The following is a 13,543-nucleotide window of genomic DNA, read 5'->3' on the forward strand; positions in this document are numbered from 1 at the left end:
GTATTATACCCCAGAGCTGCACTCACTATTCTGCTGGTGGAGTCACTGTGTACATACATTACTTATCCTGTACTGATCCTGAGTTACATCCTGTATTATACTCCAGAGCTGCACTCACTATTCTCCAGGCTTTCAGACCTGAAATCTCCCAGCATGCTCTACTTGTAAAGGGTTTGATGTGTCTTGCAGAGAAGAACCAACTGTCCCTCTAGAGAAGGTAGGTTGTCACCTGGGTCTGTACTGCAGCTTGCTGACTGTTTCCAATGATAACCAAAACAACTGTGATGACAGTTCAGGTAATGAAGAGGAGGAGGCATCCATCATCCCGCACCCATCCTGAGTAGATCAGACTCCGGCACTCAGCGCCAGCGAAGAGCAAAAGTGGAAGGGGCGGCGGAAACAACAAGCTCTCTACGTGACGGGCGGACAGCAGCGCTGCGCAACACTCTGGGTACTTGTCTCCCTGCTGCTTCAGTCTACACAAGGCACCCACCCGCGCCAGCAGAGAAGCGGGGGGGCCCCACCAGCGCCAGCAGAGAAACAGGGGGCCCCACCAGTGCCAGCAGAGAAACAGGGGGCCCCACCAGTGCCAGCAGAGAAACAGGGGGCCCCACCAGTGCCAGCAGAGATGCGGGGGGCCCCACCAGTGCCAGCAGAGAAGCGGGGGGCCCCACCAGCGCCAGTAGAGAAGTGGGGGGGCCCCACCAGCGCCAGTAGAGAAGTGGGGGGGCCCCACCAGCGCCAGCAGAGAAGCGGGGGGGCCCCACCAGCGCCAGCAGAGAAGCGGGGGGGCCCCACCAGCGCTAGCAGGGAGATTATTTATAAAATCTCTACCTGCAATAAAAACCTCCCAGAATGCCGTGCATCAGTGATGGAACCTCAGAGACCGAGTGCCCAAACTGCAACCCAAAACCTACACATTCAATACAAAGCAGAGCCGCAGCGGCCGTTTACACCGGGTCATTAGCGCTGAAAACTGTTCCTGCGCTACTGCGTGATTTAGGCGGCTAGTCATCCCGTGTAATGGCCGCTCGGGTAGACAACTGCACGGGCACTGACGTCACGGCCAAGGCCCACGGCGCTGGCGCAGACTATTCACAATGACAGCCGTCACCGCTGGATTGCGGCCTTCTGGCCCAGCGCTTCGTCACCTACGTGAGCGTTTACACAGATCGGCGATCCAGCGACGCTTTACAAGACGAGCCACCAAGACGAAACTGAACCAATTTTGAGCGCCAACGTCCCGTGCAGCGACTGAACGAGGAGCCGCGCCTGGTAAGCAGCAGTAAACTCTCAACGACGGTCAGTTTAAAATGAATGGAGGCGCGGGGGCAGGGCACGGGGGCAGGGCACGGGGCGCTCCCTGGTTGCTCCGCCTCCACGCCATACTCACATCATTTCCTAAATGGGGGGCACCTCCGCCTGTGTATGCGCTGTGCACAGGGGCTAACGGCGGTGACCTGAGCGCTCGTGCAGTCGCTTACCCGCCTGTCTGTGCTGAGGCGACGGCGGGGTGCTCTAGGTTCACCTTAAACGGATGACTGCTGCGCGGAGAAGCCGCTCCAGCCCCTCACCTGCTGCCCACGGATTCCGTGCATAAAGCGTGGCTGCGGCCCAAATACAGGCGGCGGAATCTGCTGCAGATCATGTGACCACAGAGGGGGCCGCAGCGGGGAGAAGCTGGCGTGGCCCACCTCTGACTTCATGAAGCTGGTGAGGCCTGTCACCGGATGAAGTCAGCAGGGCCACAAGGCTCTGCAGCCGCTGTCCCGCGGGTCCCTCTGCTCCTTCTTGCGGCCCTGACGACTTTAGCTAGTGTGATGTAAATGTTCCTCTGCCCATCCCCCGAAGCCCCACATACTTGCAGAGGTGCACAAAAATGGCATTTCACACGTTAACCTTAGTTTCCAGCCCCCCGTCTGCAGACGCTGCTGCTATCGGGGTCTGCAGCCCCCCTGACTGCTCAGGACAGTTTATGGAACAGTCTTTCATCAAGCTCCGGCCATGTGACTGTACCAACACACTGGGCAGGGGGCGCCACATGCACTGCCCCTCCGTGCCGGCTCTACAGCACCCACCTGGGCAGCAGCGGAGACTTGGTCCTCGTCTTGTCCTTCTCCTTGTCCTTATCCTTCTGACGTTCCTTCTCGTCCCTTTTATTTCGGTCCCTTTCCCACTCGTCTTTCCTCTTCTGTCGGTCCTTGTCCCGCTCTCGCTCTCTATCACGCTCTCTTTCCCGTTGACGACGTTCTCGGTCCCTCTCGCGGTCTCGATCTCGCTGTCGGTCGCGGTCCCTCTCACGCTCCCGTTCTCTGTCCTGTGGGAAGAAAAGGTGTTAACAGAGATCCTGCAGCGCTGGAGGAGGCACAAAGCTCCGGAGGTACAGGCTTCACAGCCGAGATGTCTGAGCTTCACCTACTTGTTCAGTGTCTGGACACAGCTCTGCGGGGAATGCACAGTAATCTGGTGATTGACTACCACACTGCGACAGACATTATCACAGCTCAACCGCGTCGTCAACCATTAACAACCAGCAGAATAGTGAGCGCAGCTCTGGAGTATAATACAGGATAGGTAATGTATATACACAGTGACTCCACCAGCAGAATAGTGAGCGCAGCTCTGGAGTATAATACAGGATGTAACTCAGGATCAGTACAGGATAGGTAATGTATGTAAACAGTGACTCCACCAGCAGAATAGTGAGTGCAGCTCTGGAGTATAATACAGGATAAGTAATGTATGTACACAGTGACTCCACCAGCAGAATAGTGAGTGCAGCTCTGGGGTATAATACAGGATGTAACTCAGGGTCAGTACAGGATAAGTAATGTATGTACACAGTGACTCTACCAGCAGAATAGTGAGTGCAGCTCTGGGGTATAATACAGGATGTAACTCAGGATCAGTACAGGATAAGTAATGTATGTACACAGTGACTCCACCAGCAGAATAGTGAGTGCAGCTCTGGGGTATAATACAGGATGTAACTCAGGGTCAGTACAGGATAAGTAATGTATGTACACAGTGACTCCACCAGCAGAATAGTGAGTGCAGCTCTGGAGTATAATACAGGATGTAACTCAGGATCAGTACAGGATAAGTAAAGTATGTACAGTGACTCCAAAAGCAGAATAGTGAGTGCAGCTCTGGCGTATAATACAGGATGTAACTCAGGATCAGTACAGGATAAGTAATGTATCTACACAGTGACTCCACCAGCAGAATAGTGAGTGCAGCTCTGGGGTATAATACAGGATCAGTACAGGATAGGTAATGTATGTACACAGTGACTCCACCAGCAGAATAGTGAGTGCAGCTCTGGGGTATAATACAGGATGTAACTCAGGATCAGTACAGGATAAGTAATGTATGTACACAGTGACTCCACCAGAATAGTGAGTGCAGCTCTGGGGTATAATGCAGGAATGTAACTCAGGATCAGTACAGGATAAGTAATGTATCTACACAGTGACTCCACCAGCAGAATAGTGAGTGCAGCTCTGGAGTATAATACAGGATGTAACTCAGGGTCAGTACAGGATAAGTAATGTATGTACACAGTGATTCCACCACCAGCAGAATAGAGAGTGCAGCTCTGGAGTATAATGCAGGATGTAACTCAGGAGCAGTACAGGATAAGTAATGTACGTACACAGTGATTCCACCACCAGCAGAATAGTGAGTGCAGCTCTGGAGTATAATACAGGATGTAACTCAGGATCAGTACAGGATAAGTAATGTAGGTACACAGTGACTCCACCAGCAGAATAGGGAGTGCAGCTCTGGAGTATAATACAGGATAAGTAATGTATGTACACAGTGACTCCACCAGCAGAATAGTGAGTGCAGCTCTGGGGTATAATACAGGATGTAACTCAGGGTCAGTACAGGATAAGTAATGTATGTACACAGTGACTCCACCAGCAGAATAGTGAGTGCAGCTCTGGGGTATAATACAGGATGTAACTCAGGATCAGTACAGGATAAGTAATGTATGTACACAGTGACTCCACCAGCAGAATAGTGAGTGCAGCTCTGGAGTATAATACAGGATACGTAATGTATGTGCACTATGACTTCAGCACCGATACAATAGTGAGAGCAGTGATAAGACTGTCGGAGTGACCTTCTAATTCATCCATATAGAGTTACTTTCAGTTTTGTTCATACATGCACTTGAACACGAGCGGCAGCTACTTACTCTATAGCGATACGGCTCGGCCTCGGTGTACTGGACCCGGAAGTTCTCGTACTGCCCTCCACGCCAATATCTCTCCATTTCTAAGTCATAGTAGGGATCTGCAAAGGGATCGGGCCTGAGAAAAATAAAAGGCAGCCTTAGATGAAGCGCTCTGTCTTGTGCGACGGCCCACGAGCTCCTTTGTGGCAATCGACGCATTGCTATGAAACCAACACCACAATCCTGGTCTTTGCACTTGGGCAGATTTGCATTAGTTTTCAGTATGATACAAGTGGCCGGTCTTCTAGACGCCATGTGATACAAAGCGGAGCATGCTGCGGATATTAGGCGGTTTACATGATGGATTTTACCCTTTGCATTCCTGATTTACAGCGATGCCCTCGCAGAACGCACGCAAATTTGTGGCGGAAATTCTTCACTCCATTTGAAGTTTTCCTTGGGGGTTCTTTGGTCCCGTAGACACGGCTGTCTGCAGATACTGGACAACATGGCACCGCAGGCCACGTCTAGCTACAAGGACAGATGGCACAAGGCAGACAGACCCCAAACAGGTAAATGGGGTCCGTCTAGTCCTGTTCCATCCAACATGTGCGGTGGGGGGCCGAGACTCTACAACGGGGAAGGGGGGGTCCTATTAAAGCTTCACACAATACAGTCCAATGTGTGAGGCCTGCAGACACGGCTTCTCAGATTAGTCAGGCTAAATCCCACCCATCTGTCTGTGTGGAACGTTCCCCCCCCCAGTATTTACAGCCGCGCTCATCTTCATAAAAGAACGGGAGCGAAGACTCCGAAGTAGATGCAGCTCACCCCTACAAGGTTTACCGGCTTCACTACTGGAGATTCACAGGCCGTCCTCATGTGGCGCATACAGTTCTTACCCTCGCACGTGGCTCCCGCACACGACGATGGAACTGCAGATTTACCAAAGTGGCAACGGTGGAGATGAAGTGGAGCTACATGATCATATCTGCCCCCTAAATACACCAAGGCAGCTGCACCCCAATTACAACAGCTTAGTGAGAGCCGTAGCGACTTGACAAGACCGCCCCCCACACCCCCCCATCTACAAGACCGCCCCCCACCCCCCCCCATCTACAAGACCGCCCCCCACCCCCCCCCATCTACAAGACCGCCCCCCACACCCCCCCATCTACAAGACCGCCCCCCACACCCCCCCATCTACAAGACCGCCCCCCCCACACCCCATCTACAAGACCGCCCCCCCCACACCCCATCTACAAGACCGCCCCCCCACACCCCCCCATCTACAAGACCGCCCCCCACCCCCCCCCATCTACAAGACCGCCCCCCACCCCCCCCCATCTACAAGACCGCCCCCCACCCCCCCCCATCTACAAGACCGCCCCCCACCCCCCCCCATCTACAAGACCGCCCCCCACCCCCCCCCATCTACAAGACCGCCCCCCACCCCCCCCATCTACAAGACCGCCCCCCACCCCCCCCATCTACAAGACCGCCCCCCACCCCCCCCATCTACAAGACCGCCCCCCACCCCCCCATCTACAAGACCGCCCCCCACCCCCCCATCTACAAGACCGCCCCCCACCCCCCCCATCTACAAGACCGCCCCCCACCCCCCCATCTACAAGACCGCCCCCCACCCCCCCCATCTACAAGACCGCCCCCCACCCCCCCCCCATCTACAAGACCGCCCCCACCCCCCCCCATCTACAAGACCGCCCCCCCCACACCCCATCTACAAGACCGCCCCCCCACACCCCCCCATCTACAAGACCGCCCCCCACACCCCCCCATCTACAAGACCGCCCCCCACACCCCCCCATCTACAAGACCGCCCCCCCACCTACAAGACCGCCCCCCCACACCCCCCATCTACAAGACCGCCCCCCACACCCCCCCATCTACAAGACCGCCCCCCCATCTACAAGACCGCCCCCCCATCTACAAGACCGCCCCCCACACCCCCCATCTACAAGACCGCCTCCCCATCTACAAGACCGCCCCCCACACCCCCCATCTACAAGACCGCCCCCACACCCATCTACAAGACCGCCCCCCCACCCCCATCTACAAGACCGCCCCCCCACACCCCCATCTACAAGACCGCCCCCCCCACACCCCCATCTACAAGACCGCCCCCCACACCCCCCATCTACAAGACCGCCCCCCACACCCCCCATCTACAAGACCGCCCCCCCATCTACAAGACTGCCCCCCCCCCATCTACAAGACCGCCCCCCCCCACACCCCCATCTACAAGACCGCCCCCCCCCCACACCCCCATCTACAAGACCCCCCTTCTTACAATCCTGTACAAGCTCCAAGTCATATGTAATATTACACCCGCATTGGTCTACGAGGCCCCCTGTACGATCCAATGGATGCCATATTAGATAGTCAGTAGTACAGGGCCGCCATCTCCCCATGCCAACGGCAGCTCTTCTATTCCTTAGAAGCCAATAACTGCGAGCTGCACGTATGTCTGGATGTCCTACAGAAAACCCGACCCCTTGTACAACCCGTATATAAAACATTACATCCAGCCAGCAAGCAAATTCCATTAAAAAGAAAGAATACATTGCCCAAATAGTTCATCTCAACTAATCAAGGTGTCTATACGGTGGATATAAAGGGCCGCCGCCGGGGGGTGCCAGGTTATAAAGTCCGGCCAGGATGAATGCTATCAGATCCTTCCCTCCGTCTGCCCCGTATCCGGACAATCCTTCAGGCTGGGTTCACACCGGACGAACTTACCGCAGAAACTCTCTGCGGAACTTCTGGCCAGCAAATCCGCCCGCGGCTCCTAATCCTGGGGGTAGCCAGGTTTTGCAAAAATCCACACAGGACGGCCAATCTGTCGCGGCAAAGCCGGGCGGAACCGGTGATGAGGCACGGAATTGACAGCCGCAGCATGTCAATTCTTTTTTTTTTTTCTGTTGCAGCCTCACTCCTCTTTATGGGGGAGAGAAAGCTGCAACGGCGGCGGAACCGCTCTAAAGCCCATTGCGAATGGTATTTACCAAGGAGAAATGCAAAGTCCTACATCTGGGCAAGAGAAATGAAGAAAGTGCATACAGAATGGGAGGAATTGGGCTAAGCAGCATGTGAAAAAGACTTGGGTATACTAATAGATCATAGACTGAACATGAGTCAACAATGTGATGCAGCAGCCAAAAAGGCAAACACAATTCTGGGATGTATTAAGAGAAGCATAGAGTCTAGATCACGTGAGGTCATTATCCCCTCTACTCTTCCTTAGTCAGACCTCATCTGGAATACTGGGTCCAGTTCTGGGCACCCCACTTTATAATAGACATAGACAAACTGGAGCAAGTTCAGAGAAGAGTTACCAAGATGGTGAGCGGTCTGCAAATCATGTCCTATGAGGAACGGGTAAAGGATCTGGGAATGTTTAGCAGAAGAGAAGGCTGAGAGGAGACTTAATAGCCGTCTACAAATATCTGAAGGGCTGTCACAGTGCAGGGGGGATCAGCCCTATTCTCATCTGCACAAGGAAAGACTAGAAGCAATGGGATGAAACTGAAAGGGAGGAGACACAGATTAGATATTAGACAGTGAGGGGATCAATGAGTGGAACAGGTTGTCACGGGAGGTGGGGAGTTCTCCTTCAATGGAAGTCTACAGAGGCCGGACAGACATCTGTCTGGGATGATTTAGTGATCCTGCACTGAGCAGGGGGTCGGACCCAATGACCCCGATGACCCCAGAGGACCCCGATGACCCCAGAGGACACCGATGACCCCAGAGGACCCCGATGACCCCAGAGGACCCTTTAAACTCCACCATTCTAGGATTCTAGAGCTCATCCTGCAAATACAAAAGTTCTGGAACACAGAAGGGACACCATTTACTGCTTCCTAAGGCTAGTTTTCTCATTAAGGACCGAGTTCTGCACCAAATATATTTATACGAGACAAAATTCAGAATCTGCAATAAAAGTGTTTGGAGGGCCTTTTAAACTATCCTGTGAGTGCGGGGGAGGGGCTTAGCTGAAGGCCGCCCTGTTTAGTTGGTGCCATCAGGGCACAAGAAGCAGATCATTTGCCTACAAGGGTAGATTAGACTTGGCTGCTGCAGTAAAACCAGAACCATTGCGTTCATCCAACGACTTCATAGTCCCAGACCACCGCTAGTAAACTGCCACTTACCCTCATGGCCACTTACCCTTGGGTCACTGTCTCGCGAAACTCCACTTCTCTGGAAAAAAAGAAGATGAAAGACGTGTAAGAGAGACGCTTACTCCGTGTATACCAATCACACAGCAGGAGACACCGCTGAAGGTCCTCCTCTCACTGCGGCTGCCGGCCTACGGGTGCTCAACGCCACACTGCTCAAACGGGGCCCGACCGGCCGATCTGCTGACTACAACTCCATGAAGACCTCCGGACCCCCAAACCAATGCAGACTCCTTGCAGATGTCTGTGCGCAGGGGCAGCGATGGGCCTAGTATACTGTATAGGGAGGTGCGGGGGGCTACGATGGGCCTAGTATACTGTATAGGGAGGTGCGGGGGGCTACGATGGGCCTAGTATACTGTATAGGGAGGAGCGGGGGGCTACGATGGGCCTAGTATACTGTATAGGGAGGTGCGGGGGGCTACGATGGGCCTAGTATACTGTATAGGGAGGTGCGGGGGCTGCGATGGGCCTAGTATACTGTATAGGGAGGTGCGGGGGCTGCGATGGGCCTAGTATACTGTATAGGGAGGTGCGGGGGGCTACGATGGGCCTAGTATACTGTATAGGGAGGTGCGGGGGGGGCGATGGGCTTAGTATACTGTATAGGGAGGTGCGGGGGGCTACGATGGGCCTAGTATACTGTATAGGGAGGAGCGGGGGGCGGCGATGGGCCTAGTATACTGTATAGGGTGGTGCGGGGGGCTACGATGGGCCTAGTATACTGTATAGGGAGGAGCGGGGGGCTGCGATGGGCCTAGTATACTGTATAGGGAGGTGCGGGGGGGCTACGATGGGCCTAGTATACTGTATAGGGAGGTGCGGGGGGCTGCGATGGGCCTAGTATACTGTATAGGGAGGTGCGGGGGGCTGCGATCGGCCTAGTATACTGTATAGGGAGGTGCGGGGGCTGCGATGGGCCTAGTATACTGTATAGGGAGGTGCGGGGGGCTGCGATGGGCCTAGTATACTGTATAGGGAGGTGCGGGGGGCTACGATGGGCCTAGTATACTGTATAGGGAGGAGCGGGGGGCTACGATGGGCCTAGTATACTGTATAGGGAGGTGCGGGGGGCTGCGATGGGCCTAGTATACTGTATAGGGAGGTGCGGGGGCTGCGATGGGCCTAGTATACTGTATAGGGAGGTGCGGGGGGCTACGATGGGCCTAGTATACTGTATAGGGAGGAGCGGGGGGCTACGATGGGCCTAGTATACTGTATAGGGAGGTGCGGGGGGCTGCGATGGGCCTAGTATACTGAATAGGGAGGTGCGGGGGGCTGCGATGGGCCTAGTATACTGAATAGGGAGGTGCGGGGGGCTACGATGGGCCTAGTATACTGTATAGGGAGGTGCGGGGGGCTACGATGGGCCTAGTATACTGAATAGGGAGGTGCGGGGGGCTACGATGGGCCTAGTATACTGTATAGGGAGGTGCGGGGGGCTACGATGGGCCTAGTATACTGTATAGGGAGACTACGATGGGCCTAGTATACTGAATAGGGAGGTGCGGGGGCTGCGATGGGCCTAGTATACTGTATAGGGAGGAGCGGGGGGGCTGCGATGGGCCTAGTATACGGTATAGGGAGGTGCGGGGGGCTGCGATGGGCCTAGTATACTGTATAGGGAGGAGCGGGGGGCTACGATGGGCCTAGTATACTGTATAGGGAGGAGCGGGGGGCTGCGATGGGCCTAGTATACTGTATAGGGAGGAGCGGGGGGCTACGATGGGCCTAGTATACTGTATAGGGAGGAGCGGGGGGCTACGATGGGCCTAGTATACTGTATAGGGAGGAGCGGGGGGCTGCGATGGGCCTAGTATACTGTATAGGGAGGAGCGGGGGGCTACGATGGGCCTAGTATACTGTATAGGGAGGTGCGGGGGCTGCGATGGGCCTAGTATACTGTATAGGGAGGTGCGGGGGGCTGCGATGGGCCTAGTATACTGTATAGGGAGGAGCGGGGGTCGGCGATGGGCCTAGTATACTGTATAGGGAGGTGCGGGGGGCTGCGATGGGCCTAGTATACTGTATAGGGAGGTGCAGGGGGCTGCGATGGGCCTAGTATACTGTATAGGGAGGTGCGGGGGGCTGCGATGGGCCTAGTATACTGTATAGGGAGGTGCGGGGGGCTACGATGGGCCTAGTATACTGTATAGGGAGGTGTGGGGGGCTACGATGGGCCTAGTATACTGTATAGGGAGGAGCGGGGGGCTGCGATGGGCCTAGTATACTGTATAGGGAGGTGCGGGGGGCTGCGATGGGCCTAGTATACTGTATAGGGAGGTGCGGGGGGGCTGCGATGGGCCTAGTATACTGTATAGGGAGGTGCGGGGGGCTGCGATGGGCCTAGTATACTGTATAGGGAGGTGCGGGGGGGCTGCGATGGGCCTAGTATACTGTATAGGGAGGAGCGGGGGGCTACGATGGGCCTAGTATACTGTATAGGGAGGTGCGGGGGGCTGCGATGGGCCTAGTATACTGTATAGGGAGGTGCGGGGGGCTACGATGGGCCTAGTATGTATAGGGAGGTGCGGGGGGCTGCGATGGGCCTAGTATACTGTATAGGGAGGTGCGGGGGGCTGCGATGGGCCTAGTATACTGTATAGGGAGGAGCGGGGGGCTGCGATGGGCCTAGTATACTGTATAGGGAGGAGCGGGGGCTGCGATGGGCCTAGTATACTGTATAGGGAGGTGCGGGGGCTGCGATGGGCCTAGTATACTGTATAGGGAGGTGCGGGGGGGCTACGATGGGCCTAGTATACTGTATAGGGAGGTGCGGGGGGGCTGCGATGGGCCTAGTATACTGTATAGGGAGGTGCGGGGGGCTACGATGGGCCTAGTATACTGTATAGGGAGGTGCGGGGGGCTACGATGGGCCTAGTATACTGTATAGGGAGGAGCGGGGGGCTGCGATGGGCCTAGTATACTGTATAGGGAGGTGCGGGGGGCTGCGATGGGCCTAGTATACTGTATAGGGAGGTGCGGGGGGCTGCGATGGGCCTAGTATACTGTATAGGGAGGTGCGGGGGGCTACGATGGGCCTAGTATACTGTATAGGGAGGTGCGGGGGGCTGCGATGGGCCTAGTATACTGTATAGGGAGGAGCGGGGGGCTGCGATGGGCCTAGTATACTGTATAGGAGGAGCGGGGGGCGGCGATGGGCCTAGTATACTGTATAGGGAGGTGCGGGGGGCTACGATGGGCCTAGTATACTGTATAGGGAGGAGCGGGGGGCGGCGATGGGCCTAGTATACTGTATAGGGAGGTGCGCGGGGGGCTACGATGGGCCTAGTATACTGTATAGGAAGGTGCGGGGGGCGGCGATGGGCCTAGTATACTGTATAGGGAGGAGCGGGGGGCGGCGATGGGCCTAGTATACTGTATAGGGAGGTGCGGGGGGCTACGATGGGCCTAGTATACTGTATAGGGAGGTGCGGGGGGCTACGATGGGCCTAGTATACTGTATAGGGAGGTGCGGTGGCTGCGATGGGCCTAGTATACTGTATAGGGAGGTGCGGGGGGCTGCGATGGGCGTAGTATACTGTATAGGGAGGAGCGGGGGGCTACGATGGGCGTAGTATACTGTATAGGGAGGAGCGGGGGGCTACGATGGGCCTAGTATACTGTATAGGGAGGAGCGGGGGGCTACGATGGGCGTAGTATACTGTATAGGGAGGAGCGGGGGGCTACGATGGGCGTAGTATACTGTATAGGGAGGAGCGGGGGGCTACGATGGGCCTAGTATACTGTATAGGGAGGAGCGGGGGGGCTGCGATGGGCCTAGTATACTGTATAGAGTGGTGCGGGGGGCTGCGATGGGCCTAGTATACTGTATAGGGAGGTGCGGGGGGCTGCGATGGGCCTAGTATACTGTATAGAGTGGTGCGGGGGGCTACGATGGGCCTAGTATACTGTATAGGGAGGTGCGGGGGGCTGCGATGGGCCTAGTATACTGTATAGGGAGGAGCGGGGGGCGGCGATGGGCCTAGTATACTGTATAGGGAGGAGCGGGGGGCTACGATGGGCCTAGTATACTGTATAGGGAGGTGCGGGGGGCTACGATGGGCCTAGTATACTGTATAGGGAGGTGCGGGGGGCGGCGATGGGCCTAGTATACTGTATAGGGAGGTGCGGGGGGCTACGATGGGCCTAGTATACTGTATAGGGAGGTGCGGGGGGCTGCGATGGGCCTAGTATACTGTATAGGGAGGTGCGGGGGGCTGCGATGGGCCTAGTATACTGTATAGGGAGGTGCGGGGGGCTGCGATGGGCCTAGTATACTGTATAGGGAGGTGCGGGGGGCTGCGATGGGCCTAGTATACTCTATAGGGAGGTGCGGGGGGCGGCGATGGGCCTAGTATACTGTATAGGGAGGTGCGGGGGGCTACGATGGGCCTAGTATACTGTATAGGGAGGTGCGGGGGGCTACGATGGGCCTAGTATACTGTATAGGGAGGTGCGGGGGGCTACGATGGGCCTAGTATACTGTATAGGGAGGTGCGGGGGGGCTGCGATGGGCCTAGTATACTGTATAGGGAGGAGCGGGGGGCTGCGATGGGCCTAGTATACTGTATAGGGAGGTGCGGGGGGCTGCGATGGGCCTAGTATACTGTATAGGGAGGTGCGGGGGGCTGCGATGGGCCTAGTATACTGTATAGGGAGGTGCGGGGGGCTACGATGGGCCTAGTATACTGTATAGGGAGGTGCGGGGGGCTGCGATGGGCCTAGTATACTGTATAGGGAGGAGCGGGGGGCTGCGATGGGCCTAGTATACTGTATAGGGAGGTGCGGGGGGCTGCGATGGGCCTAGTATACTGTATAGGGAGGTGCGGGGGGGCTGCGATGGGCCTAGTATACTGTATAGGGAGGTGCGGGGGGGCTGCGATGGGCCTAGTATACTGTATAGGGAGGAGCGGGGGGCTGCGATGGGCCTAGTATACTGTATAGGGAGGAGCGGGGGGCTGCGATGGGCCTAGTATACTGTATAGGGAGGTGCGGGGGGCGGCGATGGGCCTAGTATACTGTATAGGGTGGTGCGGGGGCTACGATGGGCCTAGTATACTGTATAGGGAGGTGCGGGGGGCTGCGATGGGCCTAGTATACTGTATAGGGAGGTGCGGGGGGCTACGATGGGCCTAGTATACTGTATAGGGAGGTG

General features: G+C 56.2%; 1 protein-coding gene across 1 annotated transcript in view; it reads right to left on the reverse strand.

Moving 5' to 3' along the window:
* ZC3H18 (zinc finger CCCH-type containing 18) overlaps positions 1-13,543 on the reverse strand; it is a 79,771-nt gene that overhangs the window by 30,491 nt on the left and 35,737 nt on the right. Inside the window, exons 7-9 of the mRNA XM_066583078.1 lie at positions 8,375-8,407; positions 4,205-4,319; positions 2,079-2,317 (exon numbers count right to left, since the gene is read on the reverse strand). Of these exons, the coding sequence (XP_066439175.1) occupies positions 2,079-2,317; positions 4,205-4,319; positions 8,375-8,407 (387 nt within the window). The remainder of the gene's footprint in view (positions 1-2,078; positions 2,318-4,204; positions 4,320-8,374; positions 8,408-13,543) is intronic.

This window comes from Eleutherodactylus coqui, chromosome 11 (genome assembly GCF_035609145.1).
Source record: "Eleutherodactylus coqui strain aEleCoq1 chromosome 11, aEleCoq1.hap1, whole genome shotgun sequence".
NCBI classification, from domain to species: domain Eukaryota; kingdom Metazoa; phylum Chordata; class Amphibia; order Anura; family Eleutherodactylidae; genus Eleutherodactylus; species Eleutherodactylus coqui.